General features: G+C 42.2%; 1 protein-coding gene across 1 annotated transcript in view; it reads right to left on the reverse strand.

Annotated features, from left to right (window-relative positions):
* The window catches only part of LOC125461500 (myosin-IIIb), a 157,001-nt gene that overhangs the window by 114,861 nt on the left and 20,096 nt on the right, over positions 1–22,044 (reverse strand). The window contains exons 2-4 of the mRNA XM_048550397.2: positions 19,146–19,211; positions 17,662–17,792; positions 16,369–16,471 (exon numbers count right to left, since the gene is read on the reverse strand). Of these exons, the coding sequence (XP_048406354.1) occupies positions 16,369–16,471; positions 17,662–17,792; positions 19,146–19,211 (300 nt within the window). The remainder of the gene's footprint in view (positions 1–16,368; positions 16,472–17,661; positions 17,793–19,145; positions 19,212–22,044) is intronic.

Consider the following 22,044-nt stretch of genomic DNA (forward strand, 5'->3'; position numbering starts at 1 on the left):
ATAGGGCCACTTTCGTTTTTAGAAAATGAACTAAATTTTTGAAATTTGAAAATGGCCAACAAGCCACCTGCACACAAAGAACAGAAAGATTAGCAACAATATTTTGCAATTTAAAAAGGAGTGTGATATCTGGCAACAGATGGCACACTGAACTTAAACTGAATAGCAAAATTAACAGCAAAACTAACTAGAAAGGTTCTCATTATAGCCAAGTGGTAAACAAAAAGTAAAAGGAATGTGTGTATGAGTACAAACACCAAAAGAAAGAAAATCGTCTCCAATTTTTCACAGAAAAAATGAGCAATGTAGCAAATTCTGGGCGAAAATCAGTGACACTAACTTATAAAGCAATGGCTCTTACTTGAGCATTAACCATTGCTGTTTCAGAGCCGAGCTGCGTGGAAGTTAATAAAATGGGAGCTCGTGGCTTCTGCTTGTTCTAATATTCTTCTTCTCAAGAGCACCACAACAGGCTGCGAAACATTTACTCTCCAAATGCAAAACCACTTCCTAAAGCAAACAAACAGTCTTTGAGATGTAGTCTCAAACTGTTCTGATAATGGTATTTTAAGGCAGTAACTGACATCAGTCAGTTAAAAGCAGTGTGGAGATCTTGCAAAAAAGAAAAGCCATGATTCTATTTTTATTGCAATCTGAACAAATACTAGCTGCTTTTAGCAGACCATTCAGACAGACATTTGCTTCACCAAGTCAGTGCAAGTGCATGCAAGCCAGTTACACTGAACCATCACAGAGGACATTGCCAAGCCCGTTAGTCATTTTCTAAACTGCAAAGCTATTGGGTTGAATCTTCTCAGGAGGTGCTAATCAGAACTGCATTTGTTTTGTTTTGACTTGCCCTGCCTTGAAGCCCTGCATTTCTGGCCCAAACCTCCAATTCAGGACCGTGCTGAAACACAGGGCATGCCTATCCAGGAAAGCTTTTGGCACAACGCAGGGTCAGAATTGGAAACGAAAACATGACAGCAATTTTTTTTAAAAACAGCAGCAAATGTGTCTTGCAGTTTAAAAGTTTCAAAGCTTCTCTGAGAATGGCAAAACACAAATGGGTAGAGGGGTCAGGGGAGTGGAAGGAAGGGTGGTAGATGGGCATCAGCATTTTGGAGGGGTCAAGCAACTGGTTGGATGGCATTAGATCAATCTGACTGATGGGGCGAGAGTCAGTGATGAGTTGGATGTGGGTGCCAGTTGTCCAGTTAGCCCGGAGCTGTCTTCAGGCTATGTCTCCGGGTAACTATTCAGCCCTCCAAAATTTCTGACTCTAACTCAGAGTTGGAGTCAATTCCAAAGGCTTCCAGATATTGGCTAATTGCCCATCAGAGATTTAAACTCGGTGAAATCTCACAGGGTTCCCATACTGCTTCACTCGGAGTACATCCAGGCTCCAGCTATGGAGAAGATCTGGGGCCTTTTCTCTACTCTTGGTTTAATTTAATTGGTTTAGCTGCTAATTCGATAAACACTTCAAAATGCAAAAAAAGAAGTGTCCCTATATTCTTACCTGACTGACAGAAGAGTAATGACAGAAGCAGTCTTCTCTCATTGGCTTGTAAACTCTCCGCTTAGCTTAATGACAGGAGACAGAGTGTGATGGAGGATGGAGGAAGGGTGATTGTGTGACTGGAGGCCAGAGTCCAGTGGCACACCACAGGGATTACTGCTGGGTCCCTTTTTGTTCACGATATATACGTATATAAAGGATATGGAATAAAATGGGGGAAATAACTAATGTATGCAGATGACAAAAGTTGGCAGTGCAGTTGACAGTGAGGAAGAAGGCCTTAGATTAGAGAAGGATACCAATAGATTGGTCGAACAGGCAGATCAATGACAGATGAAGTTTAACCCTGAAAAGAGTGAGGTGATGTACTTTGGAACAAGTAAAAAAGAACAGCGAGTACTCAAAAGAATGGCAGGACACTAGAAAGCTGAAGGGCCAAGAAATCTTAGAGCACTGACCACAGATATGCCTGAAGGTGGCAGGACAAGTTAAAAAAAATTGTTGTTAAGGCAGTGTATGGCACACTTGCCTTTATCTGTCATGCCTGATAAAAGAAGGTCATGAAGGCACTTTAGTTAAGCTACAGTGCAGTGCAGTTCTGGTCACTGCACTACTGGAAGGATGCCACTGCACTGGAGAAGGTGCAGAGAAAACTCACCAGGGAGTCGCCTGGGATGGAGCATTTCAACTATGAAGGTAGGCTGGATAAGCTCGGGTTTTCTTTGGAAAGACTGGTAATCCTTTATGAACACAAGTCACGAGGCGAGAAATTAAATCTGGCCAGTTGTAGGCGTGGGGACCGAGATGCTTGATTATCTCAGCCTGGTCAATATGATCCAGGCCGCATGTAACCTTTGTGCTGTGTGTTTATTGCAATATTCAGCCAAATAACAACTACACAGCTGACTGGCTGGCACACTTGGCAGAGACCAAGGTGTGACAAGGTTTTCAAAGATAGCCTGTGCCTCGCAAAGACAGCAGCACCTTTGAAAGTGAAGGTACATCTGGCTGCAGCAGTTACGAGAAATAGTTTTTGAATCGGCTCAAACAAAGAATTTTCTTTAAAGTATCAACATGCCACAGACAGGACCCCAGCTTTGCAAAAGACACTTTTGGCCTTATTACAACATGGAAAGGAAGAGAGATGATAAATTCCACAGAACATTCAACAGGCTGTCTGGTAAATCTAGCCAAGGGAACTGGAGCAGATAGCAGAATGTCACTGCAAGGACTGTTATTAAAATGTAAAGGTATTTTGACTTTGAGGACTGGAAGAGTGTTGAGAATAAGCGCTTGTTAGGGTTTCCTGCTCATTTTTAAAAGGTCTAAATGATTAGTACTCAAACCCAAATGGGTATGTACTTAGCATTAAAATTCCGAATATTTCCTGTTACATTTGATTTTCTCAAGTTGAATATCTGAAACGTTTAATTCAGTGGAGAACTGGAGCCTGGAGATTGATGAAAATGGATTTATAGCGGTTTACAACTTGCATTGAGGCCCTAAAGATACAGGAGCAGAAGAAGTCTGCGCCACCATTCAATGAAATCATCACTGAACTGATGACCCTCAATTCCTCTTTTCTGTCTTTCACCATAATCCTCAAAGCCCTTACCAATTAAAATCTTGTCTATCTCAGCCTTAAATATGCTTAATGATCAACCTCAACTGCCCTTTTTGGAAAAAGAATCCACAGATAGAAAACCCAGGAAAAGAAATGCCCCATCTTTGTCATAAATATGCAATACCTGATTGAGAATTTTCCCGCTGGTACTAGACTCTCCCACAAGAGGAAACATACCTTCCCTGTCAAATCCATTAAGAATCCTGTCTACTTCAGTAGCAGTTTCTCCTGCTTCACTCCAGTTCAGGAGCAGTCGAATTCCTGCAACAAAATAAAAACAAAGTGCTGGAAAACCTCAGAAGTTCTGGCAGCATCTGTGGAGAGAGAGAAGCAGGAAATAAATGTTCAGTCCTTTAATTCTGAAGTAGTTATTTTGGACTCTCTCCACAGATACTGCCAGAGCAGCTGGGTTTTTCCCACTGTCTTCTCTTTTTATGGCTCCGAGGAAAGAATAGCCAGCCAACCTTTAATATCAAAGGTTCTGTATACTCACTGGAACAAACAAATGGAACCGAATATCTGAAAGACAGCTTTTGAACTTAAATATCAACTAAAGCAACTGCCTAAAATTTGTGCATTTTTTTGCATTTATTCATTCATTCATGGGATGTATGTAGCACTAGCTGAGCCAACATTTATTGCCCATCCCTAGTTGTCCTCAAGCAGCTGTCCTGAACCGCTGCAGACCATTTGATGCAGGTAGAGCCACGTTGCCATTAGGGACAGAGTTCCAAGATTTGGGCAGACTGTGCTCAGATCCTGAAGTGGGCTTACATCACACCACTCCAACCGAGAGCAAAGCCATCACGGAAAAACAAGCAAGTTTTAATTAACAATTACAGATGACACGAAGATCGGTAGAGAGACAGGTAGTGTTGAGGAAGTGAAGAGGCTGCAGAAGGACTTGGACAGACTAGGAGAGTGGGCAAAGAAGTGGCAGGTACAATACAATGTGAGAATATGCAAGATTACATACTTTGGCTGGAAGAAGAGGCATAGACTATCTTCTAAATGGAGAATGTGCTTCAGAGTCTAGGAAGTCTTAGTTCAGGAATCTCCCAATAAGCAGAGTCAGTCAGCAATTAGAAAGGCAACTGCAATGTTAGCATTCATTTCAAGAGCAAAAGATGTATTGCTGAGGTTGTAAAAGACTCTGGTCACACCACATTTTGAATGTTGTGTGCAGTTTTGGGCCCCATATCATATCTGAGGATGATGGCACTGGAAGGTGCTCCAGAGGAGGTTTACAAGAATGATCCCACGTAAAGGGCTGTCACATGAAGAGCAGCTGAGGACTCTGGGTTTGTATTCAATGCGAGTTTAGAAAGATGAGGGGATCTCTGATTGAGACTTCCAGAATATGGAGAGGCCTGGATAGAGAGAATGTATCCACTGGAAGAGACGAGGGTGAAGGCACCGTCTCAGAATGAAGAGATGACCCTTTAGAGCTGAGATCAGGAAGAATTTCTTCAACCAGAGGGTGGTTAATCTGTAAAATTCATTTCCGCAGCCTGCTGTTGCAGTTAGGCTATCCAGTCTCCCTAGGTTCTTGATTAATAAGAAGATCCAGGGTTACAAGGAGAAAGCAGGTGACTGGGGCTGAGAAACACATCAGCCATGATTAAAAATGGGGCAGACTCCATGGGATGCGAGCGAGAGCAAGAAAAAGGACAGACAGACAATAAACAAAAAGGCCCCCATGAACTCTATGAAGAGCAAGAATTCTCCCTGTTCCCTGGAACTATCAATTCCTAAACTATCAGATTATCTGGTCATTACTACATTGTTATTTGTGGGATCATGCAGTGGCCACGTGGGTGTTTCCATTCAATTACATTAATTCACTTTAGTAGTTTTAAGTACTTAAGTGTTTAAGAAGCATTTCAATACCTGCATGGTAGTTTGGGATCTACTGAGGCTATATAGAAACAAGAGCATTCACTTAAGCATTTGAATGCAACACACAGGAATGCTCACTTTATCTGCATATAGACAGAAATGTTGATCAATAAGATAACACTTAACACCTCTGACCAATTGCATTTTCTAATAAAACCAATATAGTACAGTTCAGACATAGCAGGAACTACAGATGCTGGAGAATCAGAGATAACAAGGCGTAAAGCTGGATGAACACAGCAGGCCGGGCTGCATCAGAGGAGCAGGAAGGCTGAGGTTTCAGGCCTAGACCCTTGTTCTGCAAAGCCTCTAAGGATGCCTCCCCTGAAGAAGTTAGCCTCCTGATTTCTGAAGGAAGATCTAGGCCCGAAACATCAGCCTTCCTGTTCCTCTTATGATGCTTGGCCTGCTGTGTTCATCCAGCTGTACACCTTGTTAGTCCAGTTCAATCAGGCTGATAAACAGCAAGGAACATTTGCAGAATGTAAGTGACAAGAAAACAAAATTTGTCTAACATGAGAATCTAACCACTTTCCACCCCCTGCCCCCACATTTAATGGTGCTAACATTATTGAATTCACTTGCTTTAGCATCATGGAAGTTAGCACTGACCAAAAGGGAGGCTAATACACAGTGGTAATGTCAATGGACTAGCCATCCCGAATGCTGGACAAATAGTCTGGGGACACGTGTTTGAATCTCACTATGGTACATGCTGAAACCAGAATTCAATTTCAAAAAACTGTCAAATGGCAATCCTGTAACCATGGGGATAATGGGAACTGCAGATGCTGGAGAATTCCAAGATAATAAAATGTGAGGCTGGATGAACACAGCAGGCCAAGCAGCATCTCAGGAGCACAAAAGCTGACATTTTGGGCCTAGACCCTTCATCAGAGAGGGGGATGGGGAGACGGAACTGGAATAAATAGGGAGAGGGGGGGAGGCGGACTGAAGATGTGGAGAAAAAGAAGATAGGTGGAGAGAGTATAGGTGGGGAGGTAGGGAGGGGATAGGTCAGTCCAGGGAAGACGGACAGGTCAAGGAGGTGGGATGAGGTTAGTAGGTAGGAGATGGAGGTGCGGCTTGGGGTGGGAGGAAGGGATGGGTGAGAGGAAGAACCGGTTAGGGAGGCAGAGACAGGTTGGACTGGTTTTAGGATGCAGTGGGGAGGGGGGGGGGGGGGGGGGGGAAAAGTGCTGGGCTGGTTGTGTGGTGCAGTGGGGGGAGGGGACGAACTGGGCTGGTTTAGGGATGCAGTTGGGGAAGGGGAGATTTTGAATCTGGTGAAGTCCACATTGATACCATTAGGCTGCAGGGTTCCCAGGCGGAATATGAGTTGCTGTTCCTGCAACCTTCGGGTGGCATCATTGTGGCAGTGCAGGAGGCCCATGATGGACATGTCATCCAGAGAACGGGAGGGGGAGTGGAAATGGTTTGCGACTGGGAGCTGCAGTTGTTTGTTGCGAACTGAGCGGAGGTGTTCTGCAAAGCAGTCTCCATACCTCCACTTGGATTCCCCAATGTAGAGGAAGCCACACCGGGTACAGTGGATGCAGTATACCACACTGGCAGATGTGCAGGTGAACCTCTGCTTAATGTGGAATGTCATCTTGGGGCCTGGGATAGGGGTGAGGGAGGAGGTGTGGGGGCAAGTGTAGCATTTCCTGCTGTTGCAGGGGAAGGTGCCGGGTGTGGTGGGCAGTGTGGAGCGAACAAGGGAGTCACGGAGAGAGTGGTCTCTCCGGAAACCAGACAGGGGTGGGGATGGAAAAATGTCTTGGGTGGTGGGGTCGGATTGTAAATGGCGGAAGTGTCGGAGGATAATGCGTTGTATCCGGAGGTTGGTAGGGTGGTGTGTGAGAACGAGGGGGATCCTCTTTGGGCGGTTGTGGCGGGGGCGGGGTGTGAGGGATGTGTTGCGGGAAATACGGGAGACGCGTTCAAGGGCGTTCTCGATCACTGTGGGGGGAAAGTTGCAGTCCTTGAAGAACTTGGACATCTGGGATGTGCGGGAGTGGAATGTCTTATCGTGGGAGCAGATGCGGCGGAGGCGGAGGAATTGGGAATAGGGGATGGAATTTTTGCAGGAGGGTAGGTGGGAGGTGGTGTATTCTAGGTAGCTGTGGGAGTCGGTGGGCTTGAAATGGACATCAGTTACAAGCTGGTTGCCTGAGATGGAGACTGAGAGGTCCAGGAAGGTGAGGGATGTGCTGGAGATGGCCCAGGTGAACTGAAGGTTGGGGTGGAAGGTGTTGGTGAAGTGGACAAACTGTTCGAGCTCCTCTGGGGAGCAAGAGGCGGCCCCGATACAGTCATCAATGTACCGGAGGAAGAGGTGGGGTTTGGGGCCTGTGTAGGTGCGGAGGAGGGACTGTTCCACGTAACCTACAAAGAGGCAGGCATAGCTGGGGCCCATGCGGGTGCCCATGGCCACCCCCTTTGTCTGTAGGAAGTGGGAGGAGTCGAAAGAGAAGTTGTTGAGGGTGAGGACGAGTTCAGCTAGGCAGATGAGGGTGTCGGTGGATCTGCCAATGTGGTATACTGCATCCACTGTACCCAGTGTGGCTTCCTCTACATTGGGAAAACCAAGCGGAGGCTTGGAGACTGCTTTGCAGAACACCTCCGCTCAGTTCGCAACAAACAACTGCACCTCCCAGTCGCAAATCATTTCCACTCCCCCTCCCATTCTTTAGATGACATGTCCATCATGGGGAGAGAACCCTTTGAGTGAAGAAGTTCCTCCTGACCTCAGTCTTACATCTGCTTCCCTTTATTTTCAGGTGATGCCCCATAGTCCTAGCTTCACCTGCTAAAAGAAACAACCTCCCTGCCTCCACCTTATCTATTCCCTTCATAATCTTATAAGATCTCCTCTCTTTTTCAGAATTCCAATGAGTATAATCCCAGTCTACTCAGTCTCTCCTCATAATCCAACTCTCTCAACTCTGGAATCAACCAAGTGAATCCCCTCCAGTGCTAGTATATCTCTTCTCAAGTAAGGAGACCAAAACTGCACACTGTACTCCAGGTGTGGCCTCACCAGGACCCTATACAGCTGCAGCATAGCCTCCCTGTTTTTAAACTCCATCCCTCGAGCAATGGCAGACAAAATTCCATTTGCTTTTTTAATTACCTGCTGCACTTGCAATCCTACTTTTAGCAATTCATACACAAGGACACCCAAGTCCCTCTGCACAGCAGCGTGCTGCAATTTTTTAACCATTTAACTATTTAAAACATAGTCCATTTTGCTGTTATTTCTACCAAAATGGATGACGTCAGACTTATCAACATTGTACTCCATCTGCCAGACCTTTGCCCACTCACTTAGACTATCTATATCCCTCTGCAGACTTTCAGTGTCTTCTGCACACTTTGCTCTACCACTCACCATAGTGTCATTTGCAAATTTTGACACATCACACTTCATCCCCAACTCCAAACCATCTATGTAAATTGTAAACAATTGAAGTCCCAACACTGATCCGAGGCACACCACTAGCCACTGACAGCGAACCAGTAAAACACCCATTTACCCTTACTCTTTGCTTTCTACTGGTCAACCAATCCTCTATCTATGCCAATACATTACCAGTAATACCGTGCAACTTTATCTTATAATAGCAGCCTTTGGCGGCGGGGGGGTGGGGGCACCTTGTCAAATGCCTTCTGCAAGTCCAGATACACCACATCTAAAGGCTCCCCATTGTCCACCATGCAAGTAATGTCCTCAAAGAATTCCACAAAATTAGTTAAACATGACCTACCCTTCACGAACCCATGTTGGGTGTTCCCAATGAGGCAATTTCTATCCAGATGTCTTGCTATTTCTTCCTTAAATGACAGATTCAAGCATTTTCCCCACTACCGAAGTTAAGCTAACTGGCCGATAGTTACCTGCTATTTGTCTACTTCCTTTTTTAAACAGTGGTGTCACATTGGCTGTTTTCCAATCTGCGGGAACCACCCCAGAGTCCAGGGAATTTTGGTAAATAATTACTAGTGCAATTGCTATTTCCCCATCACCTCTTTTAGTACTCTGGGATGTATTTCATCAGGGCCAGGAGACCTTCAGCCCCATTAGCTTGCCCAGCACTGCTTCCTTAGTGATAATGATAGTTTCTAGGTCCTCGCCTGCTGTAACCTTCTTGCCATTAGTTTTCGGCATGTTATTTGTGTCTTTCACTATGAAGGCCAATACAAAATAACTGTTTAATGTCTCAGCTATTTCCTCATTCCCAGTTATTAAATTGGCCTTCTAATCCTCTAAAGGACCAATGTTTACCTTCACCCCTCTTACGATTTACATATTTATAGAAACTTTTGCTGCCTGTTTTTATATTCTGAGCTAGTTTACTCTCAATCTATCTTACTTTTCTTTATAACTTTTTTTGTGGCTTTCTGTTGGCCTTTAAAGATTTCCCAGTCTACTAGTTTCCCACTACTCTTTGCTTTTTTTAATGTGTCTTTTTCAAATCTGATACTTTCCTTTGTTTCCTTAGACATCCATGGCGGGCTCTCTCTTTTCCCACAGTTCTTATCATTGGAATATAATTCTGCTGAGCACTGTGAAAAAGCGTTTTGAATTGGATGCGTTAATTCAGGTAGTGATATTTGATAGGGAAGCCCTTACAAATGTAATAGTGTTTTTAAAGCACACTTTGGTCAGGGAAATTAGACAGATGAATTATTAAATAGTGTTTCATAAGATAACTTTGTATTCCTCACTCTGTTCTATCACTCTACTGTACACAAAACAGAATTTTTCACTGTATCTGGGTACATGGGACAATAAAATCAAAACATAGAATCTCTACAGTGTGAAAACAGGCACTTCAGCCCAAAAAGTCCACACTGACCCTCAGAGCATCCCTCCCAGACCCATTCCCCTATAACCCACCTAATCTACACATCCATCAAAATTATGGGCAATTTTCCATTGCCAATCCATGCACTTAGCCTGCATACTTTGACAGTGGGAGGAAACCCATGCAGACAAGGGGAGAATGTGCAAACTCCACACAGACAATTGCCAGAGGGTGGAATCAAACACAAGTCACTGGTGCTGAGGCAGCAGTGCTAACCACTGAGCCACCATGCCACCCCAGAAAAGATGTAAAAAAAAGTGTTGTTCAAACAAGTACGTTCCATTAAAAAGGGAACATAGCAAGGAGGAAACAAATTTGGTATAACCCTCAAATGCAAGTGAAAAATAGGGTCACAGCTAAATTACTTGTGGTTTGCAGAATCTGATTTAAAATCCAACCAGAAATGCAGCTACCAATGAGACACCTGTCTAACACACACAAGAACATGTTTTTATTTGTGCTGTGCAGCCTGCTCCAGTTAATGTTTCTTGCAGACAGAAACAAAGGCAGAACAGTACACACATAAAAGTTGAACTGGACATGTTCAATCATTGGTTCCATGCAGATATCATCTTTTTCTTCAACAAAATTTCAAGAGCAGTGAGGTGACTGAAATGTTAGCACAACAATGTCATTGAACCATGAGTTTAAGCACAAGCAGAAAACATAAAAAGGACCATTTGGAAATGGAAACAAGGCCTTTTAGTCTATCAAGTACACTTCCTCCAAGACACCACATTGTTAATAAATATTTATTACTTAGACCAAATTGAAAATTAAGACTATTTAAAATAGGCAAAACAAAGCTTTCTTTCCATGTTCTTGTCATGCAGAGAAGAACACAAGAAGCATTTCATTACTATTATAACTAAACTGAAATCTGGTTTATAGTTGAATTCACTTCAGCTCTGATAATCACACTTCTTTAAAAACAAAAGAAATAGCTCCATGTATTAATGTGGACAAACTTTGGCAAAATCCATTCTGCACATTTCAAAACTTAGTAAAAATTCAGTGATGGGATGTGGGTGTCATTGGTTGGGCCAGTATTTATTGCCCATCCCTAGTGGCTATTGAGAAGGTGGTGGTGAGCTGTCTCAACCTCTTATGTGGGGCATTCCTGGATTTTGACAGTAAAGTAAAGGCAATAGTCTTCCAATTCAGGATGGAGTGTGGCTTGGCAGGAAACTTGCAGGTCATGGCATTCCCATATATCTGCTGCCCATGTCCTTCTACATGGGCATTTTAAAAGGTAGAGCTTTGGTAAATTTCCATAAACAGCTTAAAAATAGTACTAAGCGACAGAGCTGGGAGGGACTGGATGCAATGCCATTCAAACAAGGTGCTTTGTCCTGGATGGTATCAAGGTGCACTTGTCCAGACAAGTGGAGTGTATTTCATCACACGTCTGATTTGTGCCTTGTAAATGGTGGGGAGTCAGGAGGTGAGTTACCCATGGCAGTATTCCTAACTTCTAATTTTCTTGTGTAGCCACAGTACATGCATGGGTAGTTCAGTTCAGTTTCACAATGTTGATAGTGAGGGATTCAATGATGGTAGCACCGTGGAATGTCAAGGGCATTAGTTACATTGTCTCATATTGGTGGTGATGTTTATTGAATGGCATTTATGTAGTGCAAATGTTATTTGCCACTTCTCAGCCCAAACCAGGGTATTATTCTGGACTCACTGCATGTGTACACGGATTGCTTCAGTGTCTGAGGAGTTGCAAATGATGCTGAATCATTGCTCACTCATCAGCGAGTGTCACATATCTGAAATAATGATGGAGTGAAGGTTATTGATGAAGTACGTGAAGGTGGTTGGGCCTAGGACACGACCCTGAGGAACTCCTGCAGAGATGATGACGTACAAACTCAGAGGAAGATCCTTCTATAAGTCTCTCAAGGTATAAATTTTGACAACTTAGATTTAACATCTTTGACTTTCAGTCACAACTAAAGACATTAGTGATTACATTTGTCTATTTTTATACAAATATTCAAATCTCTTCTCCAAACTTCAATTTTCTCACCTGTGTAACTTAAAAGATTCCTAATCCTCCCAATACTTCATGATGTTATCAAAGGAACATCACCATCACGTTCCCCTCCAAGCCACACACTATCCTGACTTGGAAATATAATCACTGTTCCTTCAGTGTCACCGGGTCTAAATTCTGAAATTTGCTCCCTAACAGCATTGTGGGTCAACCCACAGCAGGAGGCAGCTCACCACCACCTTCTCAAGGGCAACTAAAGATGGGCAACAAATGCTGGCTCAGCCAGTGCCACCCACATCCCACAAATGAATAAATAGAAAAAAAAAATCTGTTATTAAATAAGAGACAAATTTTCCTTTTTGGGAGGTGCAAACATGGATGAAAAAGCTAAAACTATTGGAGTTCCCAGTCCCCTTGTTGTCCAAAATTTTACAGATTTGATTCAGATGAATATTCTTCCCTCACCTGTGTGAATTATATGCTGAAGCAAATCCAGTGTCACTTTCGCCATTTATCAATGTATACTGAATGTTGTAGTACCAGCTTAAACCACAGCTATAACCCTTTTCAAGCAAAATGTCTTCGTTTTAGGAATGGAGTAAAGGCAGTGCAGGGCTCTTGGGTTCACTGACACAGCAATAAACCTACCAGATGTGAAAATTACAGAAATTTGGGTTCAACTGTGATGCCACCAGAAACTTCAAGTTCTAATTGCAACCTAATCTCAGATTGTGGGGATAATGAAACTGACCTTTGGAACAACAGAAGCTTGTGTTATCTTCACAGTTTACACATCACCAGCAGCAATACATTGCTGCTGAGTTACAGGATATTCACCCTTCTCCTCCCTCCATACAAACACACCTTACAAACAGTGCAACTGTAGAATACTGAAGGAGGCAACCTGAAGGTAGTCTTAACTGTTGACCCACTTCTGCTAAAAACAATAGAATTGGAAAGCCCAAATACAAAAAAAGTTTGATGTTGTTCCAAAATTTAAACAAATATTGTATAAAAATTTAATACTGAAATTCTAATGGCACAGATTCAGGCGATTATTTTCCCCCAAACTTTGTGCCCAACTATTCTGTTATGCAATATCAAACATGACATGGTATAATTGTTTCCTTTAAACTTCCTCCACAATATTGAACTTTAATAGCTTGGATATATGCAGTCCAATCTGCAGATCCAAGGGTTCCTAAGCTATGCCAATACAAAGCTGAAATTACTGCAAAACGCACAGCATACAAATCAAAATCTACAACTTTGCAACCATGCTCAGTCAGAGATTCTCAGTGAGGTTGATAATCAAGCTACAACTTGCCTCCTCAGGGGAGTGTCCTACGCCCAAACACCTTCAACTGCTTCACTTTCCCTACTTCACAAGATCAGAAATGAGGGCATTCACTAATAATTACAAATTTCAGCACTGTTCACAACTCCTCAGGCTCTGAAACAGTCCATGTCCAAATGTAGAAAGGCCTGGACAATATATGGGCATGGACTGATAAGTGGCAAATAAAATGTGGGCCACACAAATGAGAGACAATGACCATCTCCAAGACAGAATCTAACAATCATCCCTTCACTTTCAACAGCATCGTCATTTGTTACATCCAGCAAAACCAACAGCATCAGGGTTATCATTAAACAGAGAATGAACAATTGCAGCCATATAAGCACCACGGCTACAACCGCAGGTTAGAGGATAGGAAGTTAGTGATAAATAATTCACCTTCTGTCACTCGATGACCAACTATAAAAGGCACAAGTCAAGAGTGTTATGGAATACTCTGCACTTGCTTAGAATAATGTAGCTCCATCAACACTCACGAAGCTTGACCCCATCCAAGACAAAATAACTCACTTGATTGGCATATAATTCAACACCTTTAACATTCACTCCCTTTCAGCATCAATGCGGAGCGGCAGCACTGCTTACCATCGGGAAGATGCAGTGCAATCACGCAGTAAGCCTCGCAACAGTTGTGTGCCTTTGCTGTCACTGGGTTAAAACTTTAGAGACCTCCCTTCCTAACAGTACTGCGGGCGTTCCAACACTCCAATAGTTCAAAAGGAGGCACAGTGGCTCAGTGGTTAGTAATGCTGTCTCACAGCAGCAGGGACCCAAGTTCGATTCCAGCCTCGGGCAATTCTCTGTGGAGTTTGCATGTTCTCCCCATGTCTGTATGGGTTTCCTCTGGGTGTTCCCATTTCCTCCCACACTCCAAACATGTGGAGGTTAGACAAATTGGCCATGCTAAATTGCCCACAGTGTCCAAAGACATGCAGACTCGGTGGAATAGCCATACAGAATGCAGGGTTACAGGGAAGCAGGGTGGGTCTGGGTGGAAGACTCTTCAGAGGGTCAGTGTGGACTCAATGGGTCAAATGGCCTGCTTTCACACTGTAGCGATTCTAAGGCAGCTCACCATCATCACTGTTTGTTGCGCAAGTAGCCACTTAATACTGGCCACATCAGCAACAACTACATTCCATAAAAAAAGTATAAACATTCTGAGCTGGTGACAGTGAAAACTGTACTGAGTTTGTCACTTGTCTTTACTACTCTGCTGTAAAAATGTGTGTAAGTACAGTCTTGTGAAACCAAAACAAAGCTTAGCTGCCACATCACCCATTGTCAAATAACCTGCCAAGTATTAGTGATAATGGGAATTGCAGATGCTGGAGAATCCAAGATAACAAAGTGTGGAGCTGGATGAACACAGCAGCCCAAGCAGCATCTCAGGAGCACAAAAGCTGACGTTTTGGGCCTAGACCCTTCATCAGACGCTCTCTGATGAAGGGTCTAGGCCCGAAACATCAGCTTTTGTGCTCCTGAGATGCTGCTTGGCCTGCTATGTTCATCCAGCTCCACACTTTGTTAACCTACCAAGTATTTCCTGCCCAAACTCACCTTTAAAAAGAGTGTCCATACCTTACAAAGCTGTTAGTGACTGTCTCGCCATGATGTGTTAGCCCCTTCAGAATGGGGAGAAAGGCACGTCATTAATTGAAAATCATTATCCATTGCTGTAGGAAATTTGTATTTATTTAGTACTGCCATTCATTTCCTGATGTTTGGATATAGCTGTATCCTCTTTTCCAATTTCTCTCCAACAAAGCCAGTGCAGCCAATAGAATCTGGCTAAGTCAGAGTTGTACAGCACAGAAACAGATCCTTCAGTCCAACTATCTATGCCAACTAAACAAGTCCCACCTGTCTGCTCCTGGCCCACATCTCTCCACACCTTTCCCATTCATGTAGTTCTCAAAAGGTCTTTTAAATGTTATAACATCTGCATCCACCACTTCCTCTGGCAGTTCATTGCACACTCAAACACCCTCTAAAAAAAGTTCCCACTCATTTCTTTTCTGAATCTCTCCCTGCTCACCTTAAAAATATGCCTATCTTGAATCGCCCTTCCTAGGGTGAAGGCACATACCATTAACACTGTCTATACCCCTCATGTTGCTCAAGAGGATCACAAGAACTCTCCTTCCAATTTGCAGCCTTCACCCCAAGAAATAAATCACTAGTTGACCATACATCAAGTAAGTGCAGCTGAAAAAGTCAACACTTTGGTGTCAAATGGCACCAGCGTGATATTTGAAGGTTTCAACATGTTGCACGAAGTGAAGCCACATAATTAGATAAATGATTGCTTCAATGTTGGCTGCCTTCATTCACAATCAGCTAAACAGCTACTGATAGATCAGGCTTTAACTTCTTACTAATACCATTCAGCTTTTGTAAAGATTCCACTCAATGAGGATTAGTGAGAAACTTTACAAGAGAACAAATTGCTGCAAGTGGTCCCCAATCTGCAAACAACAGATTTATAATTGCTCCTTAAAGGGAACAGGGATGGGATAACTGTTGTAGGAGAAAATTACTCCAGATGCTGGAATCTGTACTGAAAACACTCAATACATCACAGCAACTCAGACAGCATGCTAATGTTTTGGGCCTAGATGGCTCTTCACGTTAACTTGCTCTCTTCGTGGATGAGATAACTGTTGCCTGCATGGCCACAATTCACTGTGGCTTGTTGTTCCTCAGGTCACAGTGGTTGCTCCACTTATTTAGACCAAACGACTTCCCATGACAGTTTAATTTTTTGCAAAATACCATGGCCAAGTAGTATCCTTGCAAACTCCTTACCAATGTGGCCTGACGTAAGTGTACTTTTTATGATAGTATCTACAGCAACAGTAGGAATTTGTTAGTACACAAACTTGAATCAACAGTATTTTCAATTCTACATTCCTAACAAAAAGGCAAAAACTGAAGACAGTAAGTACACAAGTGGAAAGTATGTAGTGTTCATTAGTTCATCGACATGTCTGTGCCACAAGAGGAATTTCAAGCTGCTTTCAGTATGGGTTAAACTCTTCCTTGTCAAGGAAGGGGAAGCAAGCCAACAAGTGACTCTTACTATTTTACCTGAAGAATCTGCCTTTCTAATTGGGAATTTCCTTTGCAGAGCTCCATGATCTGTCGCAGTAAGAGCTTGGTGCTTTCAGTTTTTCCAGCGCCACTTTCTCCACTGTTAATGCAAATAAAACAATAAAAATGTACATCTAACCTCCGACATTTGTTTACCTTAAGAACACGTACCAACAGATTCAAGAATAGCTTCATCCCCACCATTAAATTTCTGAATGGACCTCTTAAATTTAACGTTGATCTCACTCTGTACCTTCACTGCAGCTGAAATACTGTGTTCATTGCTCTCTTGTTACCATTTTGTATGCCATGAGCTGCCTGTCCTGCACATAAAACAAAAAAAACTGTCACATGCACCTAGGCACATGTAACAATAATAACTCGAATCAAAAAACCTTGTCAATAATAGGATTCTAGGGAAGAAGTTAAATTATTACTGATCAATATTTACTGAAGAATGAAATGTCAGTGATTTACCAGCTGGGCAAATTAGCAGCAAAAGTTCTTCAAGGTGAATTCCAAGATTTCTTTGTGAGCAGTATGAACAATATAGAAACATGGAAACTGGTGCATTGTTTCTATGTCTTTTTGTTGCTTGATAAACTTTTATGGTAAGTGTATAAATCCTAATAAATTTTGTAGAATTTAATGAGTGTGTCAATACAAAAATGATCAGACTACTCAATTTTTCAAAATAAAAATAAATTTAAGGAAGACTGCTTTTCAAAGGGAAGGTACGGGGAAATGTCACTATTAAATGAGCCCCCATGTCTAAATTAATCAGTTTTGAAATAATATCCATAGTATTCACAATAAGAAAGCAAGGGTTCCATGCTTGACGAGGCATAAGTCTTCAATGACCTTACCCATGTTATAAAGCTAAAGCATCAACCCAGGCAAGGCCTAACACTATAAAATGTCATGCAGAGAAGATAATTATTACCATTGGCTGTGTTATGATACTTACTTTCTGGCATATGCAACCTACTGATCAACAATGGCAAAGTTCCATTACTTCTCACCTAACAGAGGTCAAACCAATATTTTAATGTTACCCTATGCCCTTTACTCAAAAAAAAATCATGAGATCGTATAAAAGACAATGTTGAAAAACAGCCTTTTCACCAGAAAAAGGGAAGAGGAAATTATTGTAAGTGCCTAAGCCTACCTGCCTGCTTAAAAGCACAAATGCTGCAAGTGCACAACTGCAACTGGTGCAGGACATGTGGACTAGGTCAAATGCACCCAAGCACATGATATTTTAACACAAATCCACTCATGTATTCTTACCTAATGACGATACATTGGTTCTTGGGGCCAGTGGCTAAGCGTCCTAACATCGATCGATATGCACGATCAGCCACTGCAAAAATGTGAGGTGGTAGGTGACTTTTTGAACAACTTTTATATTTTTCAGCTTCCTGACAAACAGAAACAAACAGCAGAAATTAAAACAGGGCTGTATTTTCACGAAATCCAACAATGGTGATATGCAATTGTTCGCCATTTAGGGAATTGACAGTTTTCCAACATTTACTAGATGGGTACATTGAATAGGAAGGGTTTAGAGGGATATGGGCCAAAATGACAACAAATGGGACCGGATTAATTTGGGATATCTGGTCAGCATGGACAAGTTGGACCAAAGGGTCTGTTTCTGTGCTATACATCTCTATGGCCTGAATCTCCCCTGGACAGACATTTTCCATCTCATCTTTCCTGCTTTCATTCACCTTTTCCCTTACTATAATCGGTTCCAAAATTCAAACTGCCTTGGGCCTAATTCTTGGTCCCCCACCATCAGAATTTACATGACTTCTCAACCCCACAATCTTATATTTTCCATCATCCTATTACTCTTCACATGATGTCATACAGCATTCTCACTGAACGAATCAAAATTCAGATCATTCACAATTCAAGAATAAATTTATTGAGTTCTTTTGTTATGGACTCACTGACATCATCTGGTACAAGTTTAAGCTAAGATGAAAAGTGAGGCTGCTGATTCTTGTATTAAAGTCTTGCATATCAAGTTTCTGTGCCACTAACAACAGACTATAGGGGGTCTTCATTCTGAAATTCCTTAAATGCCTCACTTGATGTTTACTGGTGGATTTATTTGAGACAAGCATACCATGCTTGCATTCTTCTAACTTTCCTGGACACTAGATTGCTCCCTGTTCCCCTTCTCCATCCACTTCTCTCACGCAATGCCTTTTTAACCTCGTTAACTTCCTCTGTGTTTATAGCACATCTCAAAACTAAACTCTTCTACCATTTTAATACAAGTCACAATAAATTTAACATTTTCAAGAGTCACATCGGGCCTCCTAAAGATCATGCCATAGCAGCCATTTTGCAAGTTCAGGCCATCATGTAATGCTATCTCCTAAAATCGGCACAATTCCTTTAAACCTGGAATTTTTAAAATGGTGGTTACCAAGCTTGGTACTGGGAATTTCAGGAGATTCCAGTTTCTTGTCATCTTACAGATATTTTATTCAAATTCAAATTCTGACTTTTGGAACTCAAAGTTTGGAAGGATTCAGAGATTTCTCTTATCAGAAGAAAAATGTACTTTCAATGAAAAACGATAAAAACAATTGTTGAAAGTCAGAGCTTTAATAACCTAAACACAGGTTTGACCACAAAATTAGTTAATAATATAGGTGCTCATTAATATTCATAAACTTAATAGCAAAACTTCGTACGATTAGCCATCACTGAACTAAAAATCTATTGATAGATCATTTTAAAAAATTAGTACCTACCGACTTTTCATACAAGGGTAGGTACTTGAAAGGATTGATGGCGACAAGAATATCTCCAACATAGGTCTGTAAAATAAAAGTGAAGAGTTAGACAAAATTGGACTTGCACTATTGTTCAGGAGGGGGACAAGAAAAGGCAAAATAATAAGATCCAAACCAAGCTTTGGGGTGAGGGAAAGGAAGAAAAAGACATTTGATTATGGCAATTTGTTGTTGTTTATTCTTCAGATGTAGCTTCACTGGATAAGGTCAGCATCTCTAGGTGCTGTGATCTAACTTCTTGAACTGCTACAGTCCATGTGGTGAAGGAACTTCTACAGTTAGGTCACGTAGGGAGTTCCAGGATTTTGACCCAACAATGAAACAGCACAAGACCTCAGACAAGTGACTTTGAGAAGAACCTGGATTGGATGATCTTACAAGTGGTGGACCTTGCATGTTTGGGAGATACTGCCAAAGCTTTGGAGGATTGCTGCAGTACCAACCTGGAGACATGGTACACCAGCTATGGGAAAAGTGGTCATTTATGTGGTGGTCAGGCTGCCTAATTAAGAGAACGGATTCGACCTGAGCAGCACCAAGACCCTATAGAGTCCTTACAGCTGCACCCATCCAAGCCAACTGCAGGTTCTAAATAGGAGTGAGCTGTGCTTGTTACATTGTCCAAGACAGTTAGTCAGTCAGGCACTGAACCACAGGCCTGGTGCAAAGTCTTGAAATAACAACATGGAAGTATCTAGAAACACTCAATACAAAGCGTACTCACAATCCAAAGCCCACAGATTCAGCCTGCTCCTTTCTTATGAGTAGATTAACTCCTAGATAAAGCCCAAACGCAAATAAATAACAAGGGTTCTACAGGCAGAAAGTCGAGGTTCGAGGCCCCACCTGCATCATAACATTTTAATCAATCTGCTCAGTTATCTACAATTACATAGCCAATTAACCTCTGATGCTGGTGAATCGGGATGGTGAAGCTACAAAATGATCAGGCTAGAAAGCAGGCAGCAGTGCTGACAAAGTTCTGCACATAGATAACAGATACAGAACACAAAATAAATTACAAATATTGACATCATATTTTAGTGGTATGGTGTTAAAAAGCAAGCTTTTATAACCCAAAGTTAATTCATATCTACTCATCCCAACGCTACAGAGGTTCACTCCCCTTCAATCTCTGTATCTGAACATAAATAACTAACAAACATCTTGGTAAAAGTACTGAACAGCCAAGTAGAACAGAGGAAATTGAAATTCACCAAACCAATTTCAAGGAGGCTGCACAATCAACTCCACAATTACTAGCTATGGAAATAAAAAAGTCATTAATTTGCAACACATCAAGGAGAATGTAGCAATCTGATAGGGGGGCAGGTACCAAGTCAGCAGAATGAACCCAGGACTGAAAGAATTGAATTAATGAAAGAGGCTGCAAAGACTAAAACCTTGTTCCAAACCCTACCCAGAAAAAAAACTCCATTTCTCAATCTCCACAAGATTTTATTCCATCTACAGCTTTCATACTTTATTAACTAATTAACTAGTGATACTAATTAACTAGTGTTAATTGTGGTGTGGAAGCAAGAGACTTCTGTTCTTCAGATTCTTACATCCTTTCAATTCCAAACCACTCATTTTTAGAAGCAAATCCAAGCATTGCTTTAGACACTCTCTTCTTAAACTCCTCCATCTTGTTAGTCTTCCAAATTTCAATAGCCAGCACAAAAGCTACATGAAACTGAAATAACGCTACAGAGGCCGGTATCCTGTCACCAAGTCACCCTTTATTTACATGTGGACAGTCCTTGATACTAATCAGCTCCCTCAGAGCCAGCTCACAGAAAGAACAGAACCTCATACATTCTCATTTATATCTCTCAGCCAGGGATCCCCGACTGAGGCCGGGAACCTGGTCCGATCAGGGAAATCACTCTTTGATGTCCACTTAGTTGATGTTGTTATATATCATTACATCTCTCCCCATGAATCCTAGGACAAAAGCTTTTTCTTTTGTAGCTTTGCCTTCACATTTTAGCACCGGGGCAAGTTCCTCCAAATTTGCCTCTGATAATAGGCACTATGTAATGCTCATTTGCTTGCCTCCTGCACCTAGCGCATTTTGGAAGTAATTTGTCCTCTTCATTAGGCAGCAAAATCTGCTGTATCCATCTCAGACTTCAAGGTATCTTCATTACTTAACAGAGAGGGAGAACCCTTGGGTTCTGGAATTGGCAGAAAGGCTGCCAAGGAGCTGGACATGCTTTGCTCCCACATTTTGACAGTTTGCAGATTTCACATGGTCCATGTGCTTGCTCAGGGCTGTCATACCTACCAAAACTTTGTGTGCCACGGTACCTGACCTTACATCAACCATGCCTCTTATCCATGCAGGGCTATTCCTTGGTTCCTACATCAAACTTTGTCTCCTGAAGTAAAACAGTCTCTCATTTAGCAGAGCTGTATGTCGTTCCTGATGCCATTTCAGCAACACCCACCCAGAGCTTAGAGCTAGGAAGAGTCAGGAGGAGACATGAGAAGTCTTTGGCAGGTAGGATCAAGGAAAACCCTAAAGCTTTCTACAGGTTTGTCAGGAATAAAAGAATGACTAGACTAAGATTAGGGCCAGTCAAGGACAGTAGTAGGAAGTTGTGCGTGGAGTCCGAAGAGAATGGAGGGGCGCTGAATAAATATTCAGCATCAATATTCGCACAGAAAAAAGACATGTTGTCAAGGAGAATACTGAGATACAGGCTGTTAGACTAGACGGGATTGAGGTTCATAAGGAGGAGGTGTTAGCAATTCTGTGAAGTGTGAAAAAGGATAAATCCCCCGGGTTGGATGGGATTTATCCTAGGATTCTCTGGGAAGCTAGGAGGAGACTGCAGAGCCTTTGGCTTTG

This window comes from Stegostoma tigrinum, chromosome 1, assembly GCF_030684315.1.
Source record: "Stegostoma tigrinum isolate sSteTig4 chromosome 1, sSteTig4.hap1, whole genome shotgun sequence".
NCBI lineage: Eukaryota > Metazoa > Chordata > Chondrichthyes > Orectolobiformes > Stegostomatidae > Stegostoma > Stegostoma tigrinum.